Here is a 21,981-nt window from a genome sequence, read left to right on the forward strand (position 1 = left end):
TGTTTAGGTAGTATATTAATTAACCTTTAGTTTTCGCCAGCGTTCTGATTACATCTGTTAAACAAATCCTGTACCGATACGGAGATCGCCGCTATCCGAATGCTATCTTCAGACGGTGAGAAGCGGTATCCTATATATTATACGCCAATAAAATTTTTCATCGATTTTTCGACATCTGCGATTTTGAACCACATTATTTTCACATATCACAATTTGTTAAACAAATCAAAGGGAACATAAATATCACAGTAACAATATTAATCCTTTGGTAAAGCACTAAACAAATCGAAAACACAAATTTTGTTTCATTTTCAAAAATGGTTAATTAAATACGGTACATACAGTACGGTATTCGAATAAATATGATGTGCTTAGATCTTACTTGTACTAAATAAGGGGAGTTCAACCAATTAAGCCATTTTCCTCAGGCTGAATTAGTTCGTTGATGAATTCTTTAACTGTTTGCTCGAGGAAAATTTTCTTGGCTTCTTGTTCTCTGTAAAAAAAAAAAAACCAATAATTTTAATTAAAATAAAATAAACTTTTTTATCACACATAAAATGCAAATTTTATTTTAACGCATCAAGCATGACCGGTGGGGCTCGGTGATGGAGTTTTTAATTAACTAGGATTTCAAAATGGACATAATTTTTGTTTTCAGTGTCCCTAAGAATCTCGAAAGTGACACTCATATTTTATTTACTAAACAAAAAATTTAACAAACCGGTCTTCGGAAAAATCGGTGTATCTAACTTTGGAATACCTAATTTCTGGAATTAGAACCACCTCCTTTTTCAAAGTTGGTTAAAAATATGATGGCTATCTAGATTTAAAACATTATTTTTATTTTCAGCGTCCCTAAATATTCGGAAATGATACCCAAATCGTTTAATTTTTTTTAATAGGATTAGCAAGCTGAAGTGGCAGTGGACAGGTCATGCCTGTCGTAGAGGCGATGGCCGTTGGAGTCGGAAAGTCCTTGAGTGGAGACCGCGTATAAGCAAGCGTAGTGTGAGACTCCCGATGCACGATGGACCGAAGATATAAAGCGGCTGGCGGGAAGTGGCTGGATGAGGAAGGCTGAGGACCGGGTGTAATGGCGCTCTTTAGGGAAGGCCTATGTCCAACAGTGGACATCCACAGGCTGATGATGATGATGACGACGGCTCGCAGCTCGTGGAGCCCTGGTCTACTCACGTTAGTGTGGGCGCGTCGCACACGAGCTCGGTGTAGTACTTCAGTTTGGGCTCCGTGCCGCTCGTGCGTATGGTGACGCTCAAGCCGTTGCTGCACTGGAAGGAGATCATCTCGCCGCTCGTGTAGTCCTGGTCTAAGCCTGTGCCTAGCACGCCTGGAACGATAAGAATTATTGGAATAAAAACTTTCACTTGCCGGGACAAAAATTATCCTTTATCCGTCTCCAGCTATCTATGACGCTAAATTTTGCGAAGTTCAACAGTTGAGCTGTGAAAATATAACAGATAGACAGACATACTTTACTATTTATAATATTAAGTATAGATATCGAAATATGACATTTCCGGTCTGAAAAGTCTTAAGACATAGTTTTAAAAATTAATTGCTAGTTTGTTTGGAGTCAAAATAAATGGCAATTTTTGCTCCAATGGTTCTGGTCATCAATTTTAGTTACAAGTATAAAACGATCTAGGAAAAATTACAATTTAAAAAGGTTGAAATTTTTCGGCTTTTCCACTGACAGCTGACTGGCAGGTAAAACCAGGGAGAAGTCAGAATGAGAATTGTGAACTTACTCAAATGTCCTTCGCCGTTAACTTCTTCGGGTATTCGAACTCCTGCACTGAAGTCATTTATAAACGTTACTTCACATGACCCAACCGTCTTTGGATACTGAAAATAAAAGATAGGCAAGATTTAAAAAAAAAAAACAGTGTTGTACGACATCCAAAGTGAATAGTGACGTTGTGAGTGTATTTGCCATACAGCTCGTGAAGTTCCAGCGAAAAGAATAAAAAGCGGGCACTTGTACGGGTAGTAACCCACCTAAAAAGGCTAGTTCAATAATGAATTACTCACCACCCCTGGTCCATGATAATTCCTGATCCTGCTAAATATCTTCTGTATGACCGAAGGCTCGTGGACGATGAAGTATGAGTTATGTGAGACATGGTAGCCATACTCCGCGTACAGAGCTTGCAACTGATCCACGAGGGACGATCCTTTGGCGTACAGCATCGATGCGAGGGAGGCCACCTGTTGCATGAAAAAAAAAATCTAACTAAACATAATAAACAACCAGATGATACCCTCGCTCGCGAGAATGAGTAGTCGAGTATTAGTTTTTAACCCCCGACCAAAAAAGAGGGGTGTTATAAGTTTGACGTGTGTATCTGTGTATCTGTCTGTGGCATCGTAGCTCCTAAACTAATGAACCGATTTTAATTTAGTTTTTTTTGTTTGAAAGGTGGCTTGATCGAGAGTGTTCTTAGCCATAATTTAAGAAAATCGGTTCAGCCGTTTGAAAGTTATCAGCTCTTTTCTAGTTACTGTAACCTTCACTTGTCGGGGGTGTTATAAATTTTTAATTTACACTTGTGATCTAATGGTACTGATTCTGATCACAACGAACTTTTAGAGTATTCATATCTTTTTCTTACCAATGTGATAAGAAAAGGACAGACTTAATTTAATTTAGAACTGTCAAACCTCGTGACTTTAGGTGCCAGTCGTGACTATTGTTTAATTTGAAGAGTAGCACTAAGAATTTACACTTTTCAATTTAAAATTCATCTTTCGTCCTCTTTTAGAAAAATTAAAAAGAAAAAGATGCAGGTAGTCTAAATTTAGTTTAGGAGAAAAACATCAGAATCGATGCCATTGTCGCTAATTCTTTTGTACACAACCGACTGACTGTTTATGTTTGTGTGAGTGTACACATTGTTATAGTGTGCGTGCCACTCAGTTACGTCCAGAAATGCGTTAGCGCTTATTGGTACACTACTATAACCAGAATGAGCGGTCATTACTAAATACTACTACTACTGAATCAATATTAATTTTCATACTTGTACAGCAGCGGAGACGCCATCTTTGTCGGGCACTCGTGGACTGCACATGTAGCCGATCGCTTCCTCAAACGCGAACAGTGGTACCTTGCCCTGCTGCAGCAGGAGCAGAGTTGTGTTTCCTATAAATATGGCATGTATCATCATCTTCGCCTCACCAGCTCACTACTGAGCACTGGTCTCCTCTCAGAATGTTAAAGAGTTGGCTACGTTGGCCAAGTGCGTATTGGCAGCCACTTTTGAGAACATTACGGAGAACTTTCAGGCATGTATTAAGTTTAACCTATACGTAGGACTACGTACATACTGTTCTTTCTAGCGGTCTCCTAAATCTACGACGCTTTTACGAATTAAAATATTAACTACTTATAATGGCCAATACATAATTAATAGCTGATGCCCGCGACTTCGATCGCGTGGATGTAGTTTTTTAAAAATCCCGTGGGAACTCTTTGATTTTCTTGGATAAAAAGTAGCCTATGTGCTAATCCAGAGTATAATCTATCTCCATTCTAAATTTCAGCCCAATCCGTCCAGTAGTTTTAGCGTGAAGGAGTAACAAACATACACACACACACACATACAAACTTTCGCCTAAAGTGTGATAGTGTGATTACTGTTTTACTTTTTAGAAAGTTTGTGTGTCAGGGGTTTTTAAATTTTTAATAAAAAAAAAATCGAAACGGTCAATTCAAAATTAAAAAAGTGATAAATATCTGCTACAGTGGCCAAGTGGCCACCAACACTCCAGCCTACTTTAAGAACAGTATAAATAATCTCACCCATCCACTTGAACCCAGTCAGCGTCTCGACCAACTGCCCCTTGCCCTTGGCGACGGCGCGCAGCATCTTGGAGCTGACGAAGCTCGCCAGCAGGAACACCTCGTCCTCGTCCTGCACGGAGCCGTGCTTGGCGTGCTGCTGCAGCAGCCACCAGCCCAGGAGTGAACCCATCTCGTTCCCGGAGAACACTTTCCAGGATTTCGATCTGGAAAGTTCTTTCACATTAATTTCAGGAGACAGAGGATTCATTCATCAGGAGGCAGGGCTTCACACACTTGTAAACACTATGTTTTGTTAAGTTAATTTAGATTTAATTATTTATATACTTTATTTGCACACACGCTACTTTGTTTTCTTAGCCCCGTTGCTTATGTCCACTGTCTCGTTGGTTGTCACGGCTCACGAGTCGCATAATATAAATAGCTACGTTTAACCTATGTCATAGTTCCAAACTCTGCATTTGCTCTCATCTGTGCATGTCTGCTGAGTGTGGATATACTCATATGAGGCTAAACGTAGGTGCTAATGTGATGCTAATTGGACTGCCAGACTTTGACTTATCAGGGCGCTACAATAGATTGATGTAAAATGTATGAAAATTTCATGATTTTAGGTCAATGGGAAGTACCCTATAGGTTTTCTTGACAGACACGACAAATAGACAGACAGACAAATAAGGGTTCCGTTTTTTCTTTTGAGGTATGGAACCCTAAAAAAGAAGAACACGTTAAAAATTATAACTCACTCAAGATTATATTCCGCAACTGCCAGTCTGTCGGCATCTGGATCGTTGACTAGGACAAGTTGAACCTTGCTATCTTCCGCTAATTTCTTGCTAAGCTCCAAACACTCCTTCTCTTCCGGGTTGGGGAACGTCACTGTTGGGAACTCGGGATTCGGATCTTGCTGTTCTTTTACACTGAGAGGTGCCTGGAGCAGCATATTTAAAACGATATTATTTCATACATTACCATCCATACCAAAATCGTGAAGATCATTATGGTGCAACTTCCTTCTCTTGTCCTGATAATTCAGGATCAGAAATTGTCATGGATCAGGGGTGGTAAGAAATTCAACTAGCCTTTTTAGGGCTCTGTATCAAAATGGCAACAAGTGTAAATTAAAAATTTATAACACCCCCGACGATCCAAAGTATTTGAGTTTTCCAAAACATCATTTTCAAATAAATAATTATGTATTTAGGCAACGTCCATCTTGACAGCTTGACATTTGTCTATTGACATAATATTATGAACCTAACGGTTATCTAACCTTCTTTCTACAAGAAAACTAGAAAAGAGCTGATAACTCTTAAACGGCTGAACCAATTTTTTTAGATTATAGCTAAGAACACTCTCGATCAAGCCACCTTTCAAACAAAAAAAACTAAATTAAAATCGGTTCATTCGTTTAGGCGCTACGATGCCACAGACAGATACACAGATACACAGATACACACGTCAAACTTATAACATCCCTCTTTTTGGGTCGGGGGTTAAAAAGAAGGGGTTATAATAAATCAGATCTTTTAGAAATAAATGTTTTGATTTCGGGTATGACAGTTACTACCGAAGTTACTACAAAAGAAGCCGAAATAAGCTAGTTTTAAAGTGGAGTTACAAGGTCAAGTGACCACTCTCAAAATTTTACTCTCTTCTCAGACCTGGGCGCGTTTGAAACCCTAGTAGCTTTAGTTTTAAGTTTACATAATTAATTATCATCACTACCATTGTATTGCAAATTCGGCAATTGAAGACCAGAAACAGTAGGTACAATAGTACCCAATTTGTAAAATAATAATAATACGCAATTTGAATAAATGATTTGATTTTAACTTACAATAATTACATACCTTCAAGTTAGCAACTTCAAACGCCTTCACAATAGAATCATATCCGACCCCATGCATGGCACTGTACACGCTGCTTATCGCCGCTTTTCTATTGTCTTCTAGAACTTCCTCGTGTAAACTAGACTTGATATACTCCATATACTTTGTGGTGACTTCCTCGAAACAGTCCTTAACTAGATCGTGGTTGCGAATCCCTTCAATGTTCCAGTGGTCATCTGGTATGCTATAAATAGATTGTTTTTAGCCCCCGACCCAAAAAGAGGGGTGTTATAAGTTTGACGTGTGTATCTGTCTGTGGTATCGTAGCTCCTAAACTAATGAACCGATTTTTTAATTTAGTTTTTTTGTTTGAAAGGTGGCTTGATCGAGTGTTCTTAGCTATGATCCAAGAAAATCGATTCAGCCGTTTGAAAGTTATCAGTTCTTTTCTAGTTACTGTAACCTTCACTTGTCGGGTGTGTTATAAATTTTTAATTTACACTTGTTCTATTATTCGATAACTAAATTGTGGCTGCGACTTCATCCGCGTGGACTACACCAAACCCCTATTTGACGACTTAAGGGGTTGAATTTTCAAAAATAATTTCTTAGTATGTTTAAAACCATTTGATTTCTACATCATACCGGAAGGCTAAATCGCCAACTTTGGGTGGTAACCAGCCAGCCTCCCACCAGACCAGACCAGACCAGTGATTTAGAAATTATAAAATCCCAAACCCTGTCGGGAATCGAACCCTGGACCTCTTACTAATAAGACCACAGCGCCAGGGAGGTCGTCAAAATTAGTTTAGCAAAAGATCACTCACTTTAAACAAGTCCATATTTCCTCAAGTATATTGTCGTCGTGTGGCGTTATGACCTGCGACCCGTTGCTCCAGTACACTTTGTACCCATTGTCCTCTTTCGGGTTATGGGACGCTGTGACCATAATACCCGCGGCGGCTCCGTACAGGATCGTGGCGAATGACACGAAAGGAGTGGGACAGACTTTCGAGAAGAGTTGTACTGGTATTGATGATGAGACGAACACTTTGGCTGTGAGTTCTGCAAACCTACAATGATACATAGGTAAATGTTAGTACCTACCATCATCAACTCGACTGATTACTGAGCACAGCTCTCCTCTCACAATGAGAAGGATTTAGATACGATAGCTAAGTATGAATTGGCATACTTCATTAGAGGACATCATGGCTGGATGAGAAAGGCTGAGGACCAGGTGTGGTGGCACTCTTTAGGGAAGGCCTATGTCCAACAATGGACGTCCACAGGCTGATGATGATGATGATTAGAGGACATTAATGTCGTCTTAATTAATGTTTATGTTGTGCAAAATGTTGGGAAAAATACCCGAGAACGGAACCCTCGGTGCGCGAGTCTGACTCGCACTGCGCCGGTTTTTTAAATTCGAAATCGTGTTTGATCGAGGTGCTGCTCATATACGCACCTATTTTGGTTTTCTATACTACTTATCTACTATTCCGTACTCGAAGGGTGCGAACGTGACCCTATTACTAAGCCTCCGCTGTCAGTCGTTTCATCCGTCCGTCTGTCTGTAAGCGGGCTATATCTCGTGAACCGTAACTTTTATTCAGGTATATCTCCGTACAAATCTAGTTTACGTAGTTTAATCTAATATTGTTTTATCATTTACGTGTATGCTGTATGCAATAAACTTCTGTATTTATAGTTAGCATTTGATGTCTTTACCTATACCTTTGCAATATTCTCGGCGCGATTATACCGTTTATGTTAACAGGCATATCCATTGTTATCGGTATAAAGTTTGTTTGTTTAGATCATCTTACAAGTACTTATGTATAAACGCATAAATGTAAGGACATATTATCGTCATTGTTTATATTAAACTATATGATGTACGCGACTTTGTCTGCGTAAGTTTCGGTTTTTCATAAACCCTGTGGGAACTCTTTGATTCTCTGGGATAAAAGTAGCCTATCCTTCCCCGGAATGGAATCTATTTTTTAAGCAAATATCGTCACAATCAGTTAAACGGGTGGACTTCATAAGTTGAATAGGATGGGTTCAATCATTTAACCAATTTTGATGAAATGAAGTGCAGAGATAGCATGCATCCCGGAGTTGGATATTACTACTATTTATCCTGAAAATTAACGAGTTCCTACGGGATTGTAAAAAGTTTACAGGAAAACTTTGTAGGAACTCATTGATTTTTGGGATTTCGAATTTTTTACTAAAAAATCCACACGGACAATTTCGCGGGCATCATCTAGTTTTAAACAATCAAAGGCATGGTCAATATTTGGGCAATTTTGGAAGAATTTGCGTAAACAGTTCTTATCAGTGACATTGGTGACTGATAAGAAATAGATTTAACTGACCCCACGAAGTGATTCGTCAGTATACGTAGGTGGAATCATCACAATAAGTTAACTGATAATACTCGAAAAGTTAAATATTTGCTAATTTTATTAATATGATTGTCATGCTAAGATTCTACGAAAGTGATGCATTCAATTGACCATAGTATTTTTGTAGAGTAGCACTATCCATCGTATTTTTAACAATATTAAAAAAGAAATATTTCAGATATTCAAATTTAGAGAAAAAAAACATCAGAATCGACACCACATCACGTCAATTTTCAACAATCTGAATGGTCGACGTAAAAAGTTACAAGATGTATTTTTAGTATATAATGTGCAGACTTTACTCACAAGATGTACAAGATGTAGCAGTCGATGTAGGTAAATACATGGATATTTGTAAACTTTAGTGCATTAGAATTGGATCTGAATACCTTTGGCTGTTGTACCGGCCGTCAAAGCCCACGATAACGCCATTGTGCAGTTGAGATTGATTACAAACTTTCTGTAGATACGAGCACAACCCCTGGTAACAAGCATAATTATAATGGTTATCTAATCTGCAAGGATCTACAGTAGGTATAAATGTTTAATTTCACAATGGCCGCTCAGCCTTAGTTATTATTATCACTTGATCTTACAAAAATCTGAATGAAAGAAAAGAAAGAAACCTTTTTATTTGATCACAATAAGCCTTAAAACTAATAACTATGACTGGGTGACTCAACAAGGTTTCCCTCCATTCCATTTCAGTGGACTGGCACCCCAAGGTCCACATTACGTACCTGGGCAGTTTGTAAAACCACAACATCATTCATACACATGTAACCGGCGCCCATGCACCCGCGCAGCCCTGCCGTGCCGAACTTTTGACGTTTTAACATGGTCTTTTTCAGTTTCTCCCATTTTGAGTTTGCTATGTCGTCCAAAACTTCTTGACGAGTTACTGGATTCTGGAATTCAAATCCGTTTTAATACTATTTATCTGACATCCTACTTTGAGCAGTGGTGAATGTGGCGGTCATATAAATATAAGAGGGAGGTTCTGAGTTTGATTTTCGCCAAAATTAATTTGGAAATTTATAGTTGCTCTAAGCTACATTCACTTGGCAAGTGTAGACTATAACCTAAACCCTTCTGATTCTGAGAGAAAACCCATGCTCAGTAGTGGGCTGACAATGGATTGAAAAACAGTTTAATTAACCTACAAAGCTTGATCAAAGTACAAAGCTTGGGCTGAGTCCAATAAAAAACCTGAGCCATATTGGGCTGTTAAAATTTTAAACTGTTAAACTTATGCAATAAATTATAAAATTAAATAATGTGCAAAAAAAAACAAAAACTCCATGTTACTAAGTGACAAGTTATGGACTTGTTAATTTTTTGTATTCAAGGTTTACTTAGTGGTTCAACTTTCAATAAGGAAGTTAAAGTGGTAACTATTCCTATGACCAATGTATGTTGAATTATCTATCATAAACTTTATATAATTATGATTCAGGTAGTAGGTATATTATGCAGGAAAAACTGATGGGCTGACATATCAAAACACAGCACAAGCGGCTGAGCCTAGAAAGTCGCGATATTTCCTATGAAAGTAGACACCAACTATAGTCCCCCAACTCAACAAGCTATAACACCCCTCTTTTTGGGTCAGAGGTTAAAAAGGAACTGACCAACTTAACAACCGATTTACTTAACTGATCAAGAAACTTGAAATTTTTCTTTATAACAATAGACCTTTACTCACAAAGAAAGCAGGGAAGGGTCAGCTTTTAGTCAGTGTGATTGGGCTAATTTGCGTCACATATGTATTGTAAAGATTTAATTGAAAACACATTGAAATTGTTCATAGGTTATGGAGTTTTTAATATTAAAATAGGGAGTTATACCTTATCATGTTTAAGCCAGCCGGCAACCGCCGCATCAAGCTTGGGATCCCCGCTGTTACACACAACCATTTCAACCAAAAAACTGCAGAATAACAGAGATTTTCAAATTAAATCAATAAACTTCACGTTTCGGATTCGTCGAAAACTGAAAATTTATGCCGTTTTTCTCACTGTTCAATATTCTAAACTGTGTGTAAATTAGGAGGTATTATTATTCAAATTGTTCCTTGTAACCTAAGTCGGCTTCAGAGCCGAATCGATTGATTGATTGTTGGTTGGTTTATTATGCGATTTGATAAGTATTCAAGTAGATACCCATGCGTCAGCGATATAGGCCAATGCAAGGCGAATAGAATGTTTTATCATGTAACACTCTGTATCTTGCAAGTCGCGAATTTAATCAAGAATCAAGAATAATTTAAAATTTTATAGAACTTGAGAACAAACAACTTTACTTTGATTTTTTAAATACTAACAAAAAATATCTCAAACTATTTAGAATTTTATCAATTCAAAAATAAGGTCTAAAATATAACAGTCCCATTCAACCAATAACCATCAAAAACTGTCATGTGTCATTGTCAAACTTTGACATTGACATTTGGCGTTCTCTTTGACAGTGACGGAACGTTTAGAAACTCCGTGATTTATTATTCAAATTGATTGGATGAAACACATGCAAAAAAAAATCTGTTGCTTTTTTGTGTAAACTCTAAAACACGAATTCTTTAAAAACTTTTTATTGTTATAATGTGTTATATAACCTCCCACGTTATTGCTCTTTTATTTTAGTAGGCAATTTTTTTCTCGTGGTGTGCACATATTATGTGTGGTGTTAGATGCTGAAGTTATAAGCAGCCAGTCTTGTCCAACGGAGACTACGCAAGAGCTGCAGATATCACACGAGTATGCGTAAACCAAATAATAATGCATTATTGTCTATTTCCTTCCTCCAAGGAATATACTACTGTCTATCGAAAGGATTTCCTCATTCTCATAGTACGATCACAGAATAGTTACTATTTTCTCATTCTCATAGTAGGTAAGATCACAGAAAACTAGGTATGAGTAACTACCTACCTATACGATAGACAGCAGTTGGAGATCAGGCGCAGGACTTTACCTGATCTCCAGACACGAGCACAGATCCTAAGCCATAATAATTTCACCTAATATCACAAATACGAAAGTGTGTGTCTGTTTGTCTGCTAGCTTTTCAACCGATTTTGATGAAATTGGCACAGAGATAGCTTGCATCCCGGAGCTTTGTGCCCACTATCATCCGGCTCACTAGTAGTGGTTTCCTCTCAGAATATAGGTACTTAGTCTACCACGCTGGTCAAGTGTGGATCGGCAGACTTTGAGAACATTATGGAGAACTTTCAGCCGTACAAGTTTCTTCACGAAATTTTCCTTCAGCGTTAAAGCATGTGCGTATTTAACTGAAACTATTTGAAATAAGACACGATTCTAAAAATATTATCCTTTTTATTTAATTGATGCACGTGGGTATACGATTAGGTCTAATTAATTTTATTATTATAACATACAAAACTATAGGTAATTAAGGTAAAAATTAAAACTTATGTGTTCCATAGAAAAAATCCCATTGAATATAATTTTATGGTTTCTTCCCTTCTTATTCTGTTTCGTTAATTTTGTCCGTACGTATTTTAAGTATAATAACAGAAAGCGCTACACACCAAAGCCACCCGGCGCGGCGGTGGGCCAGCTCAGCGGCGGGTTCAGAATATTGCAAGCTTGAACAACTTTGCCATGGACATGAGAGCCGCGGCATCTGCGGCAGCTGCCGTTCGCAGTTAGTTAACTGAATGAAAACCTGCAAGTAACTGAGCGAGCGTTTTGTTTGAGCGTGTTTTATCCCAAGCTCAGCGCAGTGCAGCGTCGGTGGCAGCCTGACTTGGCGGGTTATTTAAACTGGTCCTTAGTTCCTATGGGCTAAGTCGCTTAAGTGTGTAGCACTAACGAAATGTTTGACTTAAGTCTAACAAGAGCTGATGTCGGGCAGGCTTCCTTGGCAGTGGCTTCTCCAGCCGTTCCAGGCGTTGAAGCCTTGTCGGTTGAAAATTGTCTTTGCGCAATTGGATGCCCTAGTGATATCGGGCGTTATGAGATCTGAAATATAATTAATTATCTATACTAATAAATAAAATTGGAGTGTCTGTCTGTAATTTCGAAATAACTACCACATATTAAGGTCATATGGTTATTTGAACGATACCATAACTGAATCACGCGTTTTTAAAATGTTTGTCTGTCTGTCTGTCTGTCTGTTTGAAAAGGCTAATCTTCGGAACGGCTGAACCGATTTTAACGGGATTTTCACATACAAGTAGAGGATTGACCAGGGTGTAACATAGGCTACTTTTTTAACCGACTTTCAAGAAGGGAGTTGTGTTTTTCTACCTATGTACACCGAAATCTCCGAGATTTCTGAACCGATTTGCGTCATTTCTTTTTTAATCGATAGAGGAACTTTGCGACATTGTTTCATAAAAAATTTGGATTCCAACTCCTCAATCCTGATGCTGCAGGGGATCTGACCAATCCACGCGGGCGAAGCTGCGGGCATCAGCTAGTTATTAATATATCACGCAGATGAAGTTATGGACAAACGCTACTTGAATATAATTAATTTTTTTTGAGATTTTTAACATGCAACTGGGACGATATATCAATAGTAGGTAATTAAATCATCATAATATTAATCTTGGTATGTAGCCGTTATTTACATTATTGTAAGTTTTATTTATTTTGGTTCAACAATTAGTTAGTTTTAAAATGAGCTAAAAGCGAAGAGCTTACCCGAGCACCTAACATTGCAATCCTTTCCAGGGGAATTGGTGCTGCTGCACCACAACCGATCGTTGATCTGGAACAGCCCGTAGCTCCGAGATCCATTGCTTTCATTCCTGATCGCATTGGTTCTGCGACTGCTCTCTCGCTCTACTAGACACACCCCTGTAAAAAAATTATTGTAATTTTTAACCGTCATGGCGGTGATACATATGTCGAAGGAAATCATGGATATTTTACAAAACGATGCATCGTGAGGAAACCTGCATACCTAAGTTTTGCATAATGTTCTCAAAAGTGTTTGATCTGCCAATCTGCATTTGGTCTGCTTGATGGACTTTTGCGGGGCCTAAGCCCTAAAATAATAGTTAAAACTTATTTCTATTTTTTTAACTTACAGTCTCGAAGTTGCCTTTCAGGAAAGCGTTGTCTTCTCAATTCTCGCACAAGTTCGCATCTTGTTAAAGTTCTGCCCTCGCACTGCAGAACTACCACTGTTAGAACCACGAGAACTAAAACACACTTCATTGTAGAAATTATCGGAAGATGTAGAAAGAAATAGATGTTTACCCTGTTGAAGTCTGGATATTTTTGTTGGAGTACCTGAAAAATATAATCTTATATACCTGTGAGTTAGTTGCATGTGTGCTGTTCCTAGGCTCGTTATCAAAATGATCCCAATTTAACAAAGAAAGCATAGTATTTAATTCCTCATTAAGGCAATAAAAGTATGTTATAATGAAATCAGATAAGTAGATTGTGATAAACGTTTATTTTCTTTGACCTACATAATATTTTACAACTCAGCTGACTCACCCCGGCTTCAGAATGGGTGTTTTACGAATGATTCTAAGTATTTATTGTTGTCAAGGAGTTGTACTAAATTCACTGCCTTTCTCGGACATAAAATCACAAATTACATAATAGTAATTAGGCATCTCCTAGATATAAAAGCTTCACTCCGCAAGAGGTTCAAATAAATAGCAACTCTTGTTATAACTCATTAAAGTGCAATTCAGCTTACAGCAACATTTAACAAACGCCTCATTAGTATGTATCGAGCATTTTTTCACAGACAATCGGATATTGGTAGCTGGCTTAGATTTGTCCAAACCATATTCAATTGACTATAAGGCCGTTCTTACTAATAAGGTCGTATTTACCCTAGGGCCGTGGGGGCCATAGCCCGTGGTGGCAAACTTCTACGCCTTGACTAATAAAAGTCTTTTCTTCATACACGAAATTGCTACCTATTTTAAATACAGAAAATATGAATAATGTTATTTATAACATAACAAAATTATTAGATAGGTAGACGATAAAAATCAGATTAAAATACATTGACCCCGATCATTAATACCTACTCAAAAATGCATTTTTTAAACCTTGATTTCAAATAATGCTAACACCTACAACGATTAAAAACGTAGATAACCCATTTACCCACTTTTATTTTAATGCATCTAGTATTTATACCTATTCTATACCGTCGCTGCAAAATGCAAAAATGTAAAACCACTGGGTTTGGTAGAAAACCTGTAAAGGTTTGTGCAGCTTTCTGCAGATACGTTTGGTGCGGAGTAAGCACCACACACCACACCACACCACCAAGCATACAGGAAAACAGGAGACTCGCCTAACATCGGGCCGAATGGCGCAGATACACAGGAAGATACCCGCTATGTCTATATAATGGATAAAAGTGAAGGCTGATAAAGAAGAACGAAGTTTGATTTGAGCTCCAACGGGAAACGACGCGTAGGTATAATGGAGTAATGACAGGTGGGATTGTGGTGGGAAAGTGTTTTTTAGATCGTTGTTGGTCCAATATCTTATTTATTCATTTGAGTATATTTATTTTACATGAACCAAAATTGTAGTTATAAAGTAAGAATACATCTAGTAACCAATGGAAATGTTTATCTCTACACAGATATTTCTACCAGCTTTCCATTCAAGATTGTAAGTAAGGCGAATAGGTCTTATTTTCTTGGGCGACGGCGTAGCCGCTACGCGAATATGATTAGATAGGTAAACCAAACACATTAGAGGCCCTTAAAATGTTTACCTACCACCGTGTTCGCGTAGCAGCTACGCCGTAGCCCTTAAAGAAGATAGTTTAATTTTAATTACTATGGCACAACGAACTCTAATAAAACTTTTTTAATAAAATCAACCGACTTCATAAGCACTGAAAGTACTCTTATTAAATAAATTTTTATACGATTACTTTCTTATACTATAGTATAAGAAAGAGTATTATACTTCAAATCAATTTACTATAAACCCTTTTTAACCCCCGACCCAAAAAGAGGGGTGTTATAAGTTTGACGTGTGTATCTGTGTATCTGTGTGTCTGTGTATCTGTGTATCTGTGTATCTGTGTTTCTGTGTATCTGTGTATCTGTGTATCTGTCTGTGGCATCGTAGCGCCTAAACGAATGAACCGATTTTAATTTAGTTTTTTTTGTTTGAAAGGTGGCTTGATCGAGAGTGTTCTTAGCTATAATCTAAAAAAATTGGTTCAGCCGTTTAAGAGTTATCAGCTCTTTTCTAGTTTTCTTGTAGAAAAGAAGGTTAGATAACCGTTAGGTTCATAATATTATATCAATAGACAAATGTCAAGCTGTCAAGATGGACGTTGCCTAAATACATAATTACTTATTTGAAATAGATGTTTTGAAAACTCAGATACTTTGAATCGTCGGGGGTGTTATAAATTTTTAATTTACACTTGTTCTTCTTCTTCCAGACCTTATCTCACACTACGTGGGGTCGGCACAACATGTCTTCTTTTTCCACTCTCTTCTGTCATCCATCAACGTACCATCTACCCCTTTTATACGCATATCTTCTTTCACGCAATACATCCACCTTTTCTTTGGTCGTCCTCTTCTTTTTTTTCCTTCCACATGCATATTTACCATTCTTCTAGTGATATGACACTTCCCTACGCATTACGTATACTTATATAGTTTTTTAGTTATTTTTTCTCGGCATCTTTTTGTGTGCAATAAAGATTTTAAAATAAGAATAAATTAAAAATAAATCCCACATGACCACCACTCTGAAGTCGGGGTGAGTCAGCAAAGTTGTATGTAAGTCAAAGAAAATAATCATCACTAATTACTTAATACTATAAAGGCGAAAGTGTGTGTGTGTGTGTGTGTATGTTTGTTACTCTTTCACGCAAAAACTTCTTGACGGATTTGGCTGAAATTTGGAATGGAGATAGATAATATCTTGGATTAGCACATAGGTTACTTTTTATCCCGGAAATTCAAAGAATTCCCACGGGATTTTGAAAAACCTAAATCCACGCGGACGAAGTCGCGGGCATCTGCTAGTCGTTAATATCATAATCTACTTGATTTTATTATAGTATACCTACTTTCAGACTTAATGAGGATTAAGTACATATACTAACTTTCATTGTTCGAAATTGGGGTCATTTTAGATAGCGAGCGAGTAACAGCGCACACATGCAGCAAAATCACAGGTGGGTATATCAGATTACAATTTTAAGGAACTCCAACAAACATATCCAGTCTTTAATAGGATAAACAACTTGCTCTACTCTACCGAACTCTAATAATTTCTACAATGAAGTGAAGTGATATGGTAGTTCTCGTGGCTCTAGCAGTTATAATAACGAATTGATTGACACCAAAATCGGCCCGGTAATTTAGGCGCTACGGTGGAATCTGATACAAACATGGATCAACAACATCTGATACATATAGACTGCTAAAATCATAACCCTTCCTTTTGGCTTTGCCGCACTCGGGTAAAAAGATGAGGGGCTTTTGTTCTTCGCAGACAATAGTTCCTTGTTTGCGTAACGTATTGCCAACGATTGTATAATAAAATATAGATACGTTTATGTTATTGTCGAGTTTGGGACTTAACCGAATATCTAAATGCAGTCACTGAGCGCTTTTATTGTTATTTTTGTTAGTAGGTATTATGTAAGTCTGTATGCTATCAGTTGTATTACGAGTTTATCCTCATGGCGCCAAGGTCAATGGGAACATCCGAATTAACTTCGCCTTATCTAAGTGTGCGGTTAACGGTTAGTCACTAATACGAAATTAATTTGAAAATTTTATCAATGCACTAAAAACTATTATGACAAAATAAAACTGGCCAAGTGCGAGTCAGAGTAGCGCACCGAGGGTTCCATACTCGGATGTTTTTTCCGATATTTTGCACGATAAATCAAAAACTATTATGCATAAAAATAAATAAAAATCTATTTTAAAATGTACAGGTAAAGCCCTTTAATATGCCCCACTTGGTATAGTTATCTTACTTTGAAATTTGAAACACTTTAATTTTTTTAATGATGGATACCACTTTACGGTTTTCAGATTTATTCCTTTACTTGTGCTATAAGACCTACCTACCTGCCAAATTTCATGATTCTAGGTCAACGGGAAGTAGGTGCCCTATAGGTTTTCTTGAGAGACACGACACACGGACGGATGGACAGACAGACAGACAACAAAGTGATCCTATAAGGTTCCGTTTTTCCTTTTGAGGTACGGAACCCTAAAAAAGGAGTAGGTTCTCTATTCGACTATTAGTTTTTATTTATTTATTTTTTCTATATTTTTAATTTGACATGTCGCACGGTAGGTATAGTTTGAATCTTTTTTTTAGAAAAGTATTTTTGTAGAGGTGGGCGCACATTTTTTAAGCTTTGAAAATTAAATGTTTAATCAATTTATCCAGCGCTTTTTTTTTCTCGTCTGGCTTTACATAGATTAGCCAATGTCAGGTTATCCAGCGCTTACTAGTGCGGTAGAGGTCGTTACAATATAGATAATAAATAATATAAATAAGTTACATACTTACTTTATCACAGTTACGCATACATAACACAATAAAGATAACAATAGGTATGCAATTTGTAATGTCTTATCTTACCAATGGGGTTGACGTGTTGTTATTATGTTGCGAACTTTATACAAATAGCAAATACTAATTTTAACCGACTCAAGAAGGAGGAAGTTATTACATTTTGGACCTGAAGGTTATTTATGTCGAACCAATACAAACTCATGTTTGGTGATGAGTAAGATAAAAGGTACAAAAAAAAACATGACGACTCTATAAGGGTTCCGTTTTTTGCCATTTGGCTACGGAACCCTAAAAAAGATTCCGACGAATTGAGAACCTCCTCCTTTTTGGAAGTCGGTTAAAAACACACGTAAGTAGAAAATACATAATTATTATAGTGCCCTACGAAATATGTGAACCAAGTATTGAGTTTAGATACATAATTTTTGTATTTTATTTAGACACAAGTTAGCCCTTGACTGCAATCTCACCTGGTGGTAAGTGATGATGCAGTCTAAGATGTCTAAGCGGGCTAACCTTGAAGGGGTATGGCAGTAATTTTCATCATCATTAAATTCATACTCCTTTGGTTTCTACACGGCATCGTACCGGAACGCTAAATCACGGTATGTAAGGATCAATTTCTTTTTAATTATCTTTTTAGGGTTCCGTAGCGTTTTTCAGCGGACTGTATTTTGTTAACCATAATAGATAGAGAGTTGAAATTTTCACAGAATGTGTATTTCTGTTGCCGCTATAACAATAGGTAAATATAAAAATTTCAAAATGGCCGCTACGAAAGTTAAAAAGTACTATTTCTCGTACGATGAAACGGAACTCTTCAACTCCGATTCGCACTAGACCGATTTTTTACATACGTAGATTTTTGAAAAACCACCCCGAAGGGATTAAGTTACCTAGCAGTAACGACTGTTAGATTTCAAATTTTTTTCATGAAGTTCTTCTTGATTCATCATTATCATCATTAATCTATTCCTGGCTCACAAGTCACAACTGAGCAGGAGGAGCTGAATAAAAAAAATAAAAAAGGAATATAGGTATGATAGGAGCATATACTAATTAGGAGGCAGGCGTCAGGCTATCACCACTTACATGATTGTATAGGTCAAAAGTATAATAAAATTTCTTAATAAAAGTATACCTACTTGCGTTGTAGTATGTACAGAACCGGGTTCCATGATTGCGAGGAATCCCCGAGTACCATTCGCGCACACTAACCAAAACGACGCACACATGCAACATAAACATAGATATATAAGCTCATATTTTCCTGTTACTTCCAGCATTGATATCCAGGCTTCAGTAGCATAAACATCTGTTATTTTCTACTACAAATAACTACTATGAAGTGCTTAGTTGTGTTCGTCGCATTGGCTGTGGTAGTCATGGAAAGCGAGGGGAAAACTTTGAAGAGATGCGAACTTGTACGAGAATTGAGGGCTCAGGGCTTCCCTGAAGATAAACTTCAAAACTGTAAGTACCTACATAGTATATACCTATTTAATTACTTATAGATTATAGATAGGCAAGCGGCTTCGCCCGCGTGGATTTTCCAAAATGAAAAGTAACTTATGTTCGCCGCCAAGATGTAAGTAAGCTATCTCTGTACCAAACTTCGTTATAATCGGTTAAATTGATGGGTCTTAAAATACACTATATACTTATTATCCATTTTCGGGAGGCAGGCTATCTCTATTACAAATTTCACTAAAATCTGTTAAACAAATGGGCCGTGAAAACCTAGCAAACAGACAGACGGATATATTATAATATTAGTATGGATACCTGCGACTTGATTTTCATTTGAAACCCTTTAATTTTCCGGGATGAAAGTATTCTATGGCCGTCTCCAGGATGTATGATATCTCTGTGTTAAATATAATTTCACTAAGATCGGTTTAGCTCTTGAGCTGTAACAAGGCAACAGACAGACAGATGGACAAACTTCGCAATATATAAGTAGGAATTAATTAATCGAATTGTATACCTAATTAGGTTTTGTAAATTAATAAAATGTTATTGCATAAACCCTTCCCATTCTGCGAGGACATTCCCGTCTTTTTCTTCTACTTGCTGATTGGCGGCTGTGTAGGGCTTTTCAAAATCATGTAGGTATTACGTTGACCGGTGCCGCTCTATTGTGATCGCCCCCATTTTGGAGGGAGAAGATCCGTGCTCAGTAGTGGACCGGCGATGAGTTGATCACGATAATGATGGTGATATTTTTTTATTTAACAGGGGTATGTCTTGTCGAGAATGAGAGCGGTCGCAGCACACATAAAACCGGCAAAGTGAACAGAAATGGTTCCCGGGACTACGGGCTGTTCCAGATCAATGACAAATATTGGTGCAGCAACACCAGTACCCCTGGGAAGGACTGCAATGTTACTTGTGCGGGTAAGCTCTCCAAAATGCCAATAAAGGTCCAATTGTATGACAGGCGGTCAAAGTTACGTTGCGGTTACCGTTAAACGTCGACCGTCAATAAAAGCAAGAGTTGCACAAGACAGGGTTTGTTAACTTTCAACTAAAATGTTACTTTTAGGCCCACTTATACAATAACAGTTACTAAACTGATTTATTACGCGTACAATTTGTAAATAGTCTCGCTCAGTCTCGCTATAAGTATTTGCTTTATGTGTCAACTGTCAGGTCAAATGTATGGCTTACCAAAAATATTATGATAAAGCAAATATTGCGAGTCGTGTTTCGAACCGTATGCTCAATAGTTACATTTTGAAATGCTATCACATTTTGGTAAGGGAATAATGTCATTGCCAAAAGGTGAAAAATTTAACTAAATCAGTTTGAGAGTCCTTGTGCCAGTAAGTGGGCCTTAACCTTAATCATGGTGGTATTAAATACTGACTTGTGCAACCGACTTTGGATTTTACTGGTAATCAAATTTTAACGGTAACCATAACGTACTTTTAACCGTTTGTTATGCAACTCAAATTAAATTTTAGAGACTTGCCAAAAGACCACACTCTATTGCCAAAAGCTATTAATAATAGTTGTATCGTAAAATCTAACAAGAACTGAATTTGAAAATAAATTGGTTTTCAATGGGCAGATTTTGCAACGTTGTTGTGATCTAGCTGAGAAATAAAGAACAATTTTCCAACGGGCCATGAGAGTGAGGGAGCAGAGAGTGCACCAGTTTGCGCACACATTATTTTGTGTTTTATGATATGTAGATGGCTCTTATCTCACAATCACCTATAAGATTGGGAGTTCTGAATGAAATCCGATCAAGAAGACCTTAATCAATGGGTAAAGTTTGTAAGTTTGGATGTAGGGGGTAATCTCCGGAACTAACGATCCGATTCTGAAAATTCTTTCACTGATAGATAGCTACGTTATCCCTTAGTGGTATATAATATATGTGTCGTGGATAAAAGCTGTTGGTCCGTTTGCCATGGAGACCCTGGGGCTATGAAGTCTTAGTGTTATAAAATATTTATGAGACATTTCACCGCGGATATTAGCCTCCTTGGTGATAGAAGGGCTGGCTCCTTTTTTGCGGAAAGAATCAGCCTGGCTAAAATGTAGTCGTTAGATACCTATTCTTGACACCATTCCACGCAGGCATACTTTGTGCAATAATTAGATAAAGCTAGCTTTAAGTTTTATCGTAACATTTTCAAAAAAAAAAAAGAAAAGCTAATTTAACTTTGCTTAATTTTTCCAATTCCAGATCTCCTCACCGACGACATCACGAAGGCAGCCAAATGTGCGAAGAAGGTGTACAAACGACACGGGTTTAACGCCTGGTACGGCTGGAAGAACCACTGCCAAGGGAGCCTGCCTGACATCAGCTCCTGCAACTAAAATCTAGTCAAACTCTCTACGCGTTACATTAGTCATTGTAAAACTATCGATTAATCTAAATTCCAAAGAGTATTTTATAAACACACTATTTAATAAGGCTGAATAAAGGATATCTAGTTAATTATTTACCTACTGAATTTTTTATTTTTAGAAAATTATCAATTTTTTCGAAAAATAGAATCAATAGGAATCTCAACCACAAACCTTTATGGTCACCTTTGGAGATCGAGCAAATTCTTCACTACCCATATTATAAACGTGAAAGTGTATTTCGTATCCGTAGAGTTATTAAAATACTAGCTGATGCCCGCGACATCGTTCGCGTTGATTTACGTTTTAAAAATTCCTTGGGAACTCTTTGATTTCCGGGATAAAAGTGACCTATGTCCTTTTCCAGGTGTTTAACTTATAGGAACTTATGCAAAAAATAATGACGACCCGTTGCTCCGTTGAACTCGCAACCTTCGCAACGTGATTGAAGGGCAAACGGCAAACAAACAGACAAACATATTTTCGCATTATTCAAGAAGACAATTTGAACTTCATAAGAT

General features: G+C 37.4%; 3 protein-coding genes across 4 annotated transcripts; 1 reads left to right on the forward strand and 2 right to left on the reverse strand.

Annotated features, from left to right (window-relative positions):
* Nucleotides 1-201: 201 nt before the first annotated feature.
* On the reverse strand, nucleotides 202-10,437 carry LOC123869285 (phosphoglucomutase-2). 2 transcript variants are annotated; one of them, XM_045912131.1, is made up of 13 exons: nucleotides 10,235-10,437; nucleotides 9,920-10,001; nucleotides 8,813-8,980; nucleotides 8,462-8,553; nucleotides 6,486-6,731; nucleotides 5,680-5,902; nucleotides 4,573-4,757; nucleotides 3,827-4,032; nucleotides 3,045-3,166; nucleotides 2,056-2,232; nucleotides 1,773-1,869; nucleotides 1,198-1,351; nucleotides 202-496 (listed from the first exon to the last, which is right to left on the reverse strand). In XM_045912131.1, exons 2-13 carry the CDS (start codon nucleotides 9,986-9,988, stop codon nucleotides 403-405), a joined length of 1,833 nt encoding a protein of 610 aa, XP_045768087.1. In that variant the 5' UTR covers nucleotides 9,989-10,001; nucleotides 10,235-10,437; the 3' UTR covers nucleotides 202-402. The 2 variants fall into 2 exon arrangements, with proteins under 2 accessions (XP_045768087.1, XP_045768086.1); XM_045912130.1 differs by having other exon boundaries at nucleotides 9,920-10,436.
* A 1,141-nt stretch (nucleotides 10,438-11,578) lies between these two features.
* Nucleotides 11,579-13,350, reverse strand: LOC123869305 (lysozyme-like). Its single transcript, XM_045912169.1, has 3 exons — nucleotides 13,135-13,350; nucleotides 12,746-12,901; nucleotides 11,579-12,055 (listed from the first exon to the last, which is right to left on the reverse strand). The coding sequence occupies exons 1-3, from the start codon at nucleotides 13,262-13,264 to the stop codon at nucleotides 11,925-11,927; spliced, it is 417 nt and encodes a 138-aa protein (XP_045768125.1). The 5' UTR covers nucleotides 13,265-13,350; the 3' UTR covers nucleotides 11,579-11,924.
* A 5,519-nt stretch (nucleotides 13,351-18,869) lies between these two features.
* On the forward strand, nucleotides 18,870-21,558 carry LOC123869486 (lysozyme-like). Its single transcript, XM_045912407.1, has 3 exons — nucleotides 18,870-19,072; nucleotides 19,838-19,996; nucleotides 21,297-21,558. The coding sequence occupies exons 1-3, from the start codon at nucleotides 18,943-18,945 to the stop codon at nucleotides 21,428-21,430; spliced, it is 423 nt and encodes a 140-aa protein (XP_045768363.1). The 5' UTR covers nucleotides 18,870-18,942; the 3' UTR covers nucleotides 21,431-21,558.
* Nucleotides 21,559-21,981: the final 423 nt, after the last annotated feature.

The sequence above is a fragment of the Maniola jurtina genome, chromosome 11 (assembly GCF_905333055.1).
Source record: "Maniola jurtina chromosome 11, ilManJurt1.1, whole genome shotgun sequence".
Taxonomy (NCBI): Eukaryota; Metazoa; Arthropoda; class Insecta; order Lepidoptera; family Nymphalidae; genus Maniola; species Maniola jurtina.